The 1,476-nt window shown below is 51.6% G+C and overlaps 1 protein-coding gene across 1 annotated transcript; it reads right to left on the bottom strand.

Moving 5' to 3' along the window:
• Positions 1 to 223: 223 nt before the first annotated feature.
• EMH_0093520 (uncharacterized protein) lies at positions 224 to 1,206 on the bottom strand (the record flags this gene model as incomplete). Its single annotated transcript, XM_013501991.1, has 2 exons — positions 224 to 394; positions 655 to 1,206. 2 exons carry the CDS (start codon positions 1,204 to 1,206, stop codon positions 224 to 226), a joined length of 723 nt encoding a protein of 240 aa, XP_013357445.1.
• Between the last annotated feature and the right edge of the window lie 270 nt (positions 1,207 to 1,476).

Genomic DNA, 1,476 nt, shown 5'->3' with positions numbered 1-1,476 from the left:
GCCACACCCAGGGTCGCCGAATAAAGTCGATAGGAGACATTTGGTAGAGAGCGGCCCCACAGAACATTGGACAGCACACAAAGCCTATGAGCCTGAAGCAGCGACAGAGAGATGACAACATGAGGAATGTGTCAAGGGGTCCGTAGAGGCAGTGTAGGGCTGACTGAAGTTCAGCTTAAAAAGGAACAGAAAGACTCTGATCCAGAGATATGCTAAATTGCCCTCACCCCATGTCGTGGTAAACTGGTAGCCACGAAAACGCACGAACTCTGTGCCCCCTTCGGGCAACAGATAGGGCGTGCCTTCTCTTCCAAAACTCCTCCAGATCGAAGAAGTCATAGTTGCGGGAAGAGAATTGCTCCTTGGGATCTTTGGTCTCCAAATGAGTTGGGAACTCAAATGAATGCCAACACAAATGCATGTTGTGCAGCAAAGAGGCGTGTGTCACCATGACACCCTTTGGCTCAGATGTACTCCCCGAAGTGAACTGCAGAAGGACCGAGCAACGCACCACGGCCACAACTATGAGACGGTAAAACGCAGGCGTGCATTTATCGTGTCACACTTCAGTGCTGCAACGCAGGTACACCACTGTAGAGCTGCTCAATCATCCCCTAGGGTCAAGAATGAGATGTTGCTGCACAGTGTGCATACCTGTAGAAACGCGATGGAGTGGGGGTCCAGAGTCACAGGAGATCGGGGAGCAGGAGCACTGCCTTTCTTGATGCAGTCGGTGCAGATCCACTCGATTTCCCTCCACCTTTTTTCCCGCGACACAACAGACATCGCCGCCGCTACGCGGCGATAGGTTGTGGACGTGAGGGCCTTCTTCGTTCCAGCACTGTCTCCAATATCACAGAAACGCGGAATATCCGTCGTTCCCTTTGTGGGGTCCGGAGGGTAAACAGGGACAGCTGCAATGCCCGAAATGATGCAGCTGTAAAACGCAACTATGAAATCTATTCCTGGTGGATAGCACAAAATGACCCGGTCATTCTGCTTGATTCCAATTTCGTGCAGAAAATCCGCAAGTTCATATATCTGATCAACGAGCTGTTTGTAAGTCCTTATTTCCGCAACATCTCCTTCACCATTCAGCCAGACCACTGCCTCTGCGTCCGGTATTTCGTTCGCCCATTTGTTAAACGTCGTGGCGAACGGGTTTCCGCACAGCTTTTTCCACAATGCTTGGATGGGGGGACTCATGGGGCGGTTTGAGGGGCTTGTTGTTTCCGACGTGTCGGACTGCGTCGCGGTGGACGACCCCGCTAACTTTGCCTTCACTTCAACCATTTTCGAAGACATGCGCCGACGTGTTCGACAACGGGCCGGGGAAACGAAATCACGCGTGACTGTAGGGAGGGCCGTAAAGCGACCTTCTCAAGATAGCATCAAAGCTTCGGTCTAAAACTCATCCCAACAGGTGCTTATTTTGGATTTGTCCTTCACGGTTTCCCTAAAAAATAGCGTATGGCC

The sequence above is a fragment of the Eimeria mitis genome, genomic scaffold (genome assembly GCF_000499745.2).
Source record: "Eimeria mitis Houghton genomic scaffold, Emh_scaff8032, whole genome shotgun sequence".
In the NCBI taxonomy this organism is placed as follows: Eukaryota; Apicomplexa; class Conoidasida; order Eucoccidiorida; family Eimeriidae; genus Eimeria; species Eimeria mitis.
Note: the sequence above shows the minus strand (reverse complement) of the source record. Positions and strands in the feature narration are given on the sequence as shown.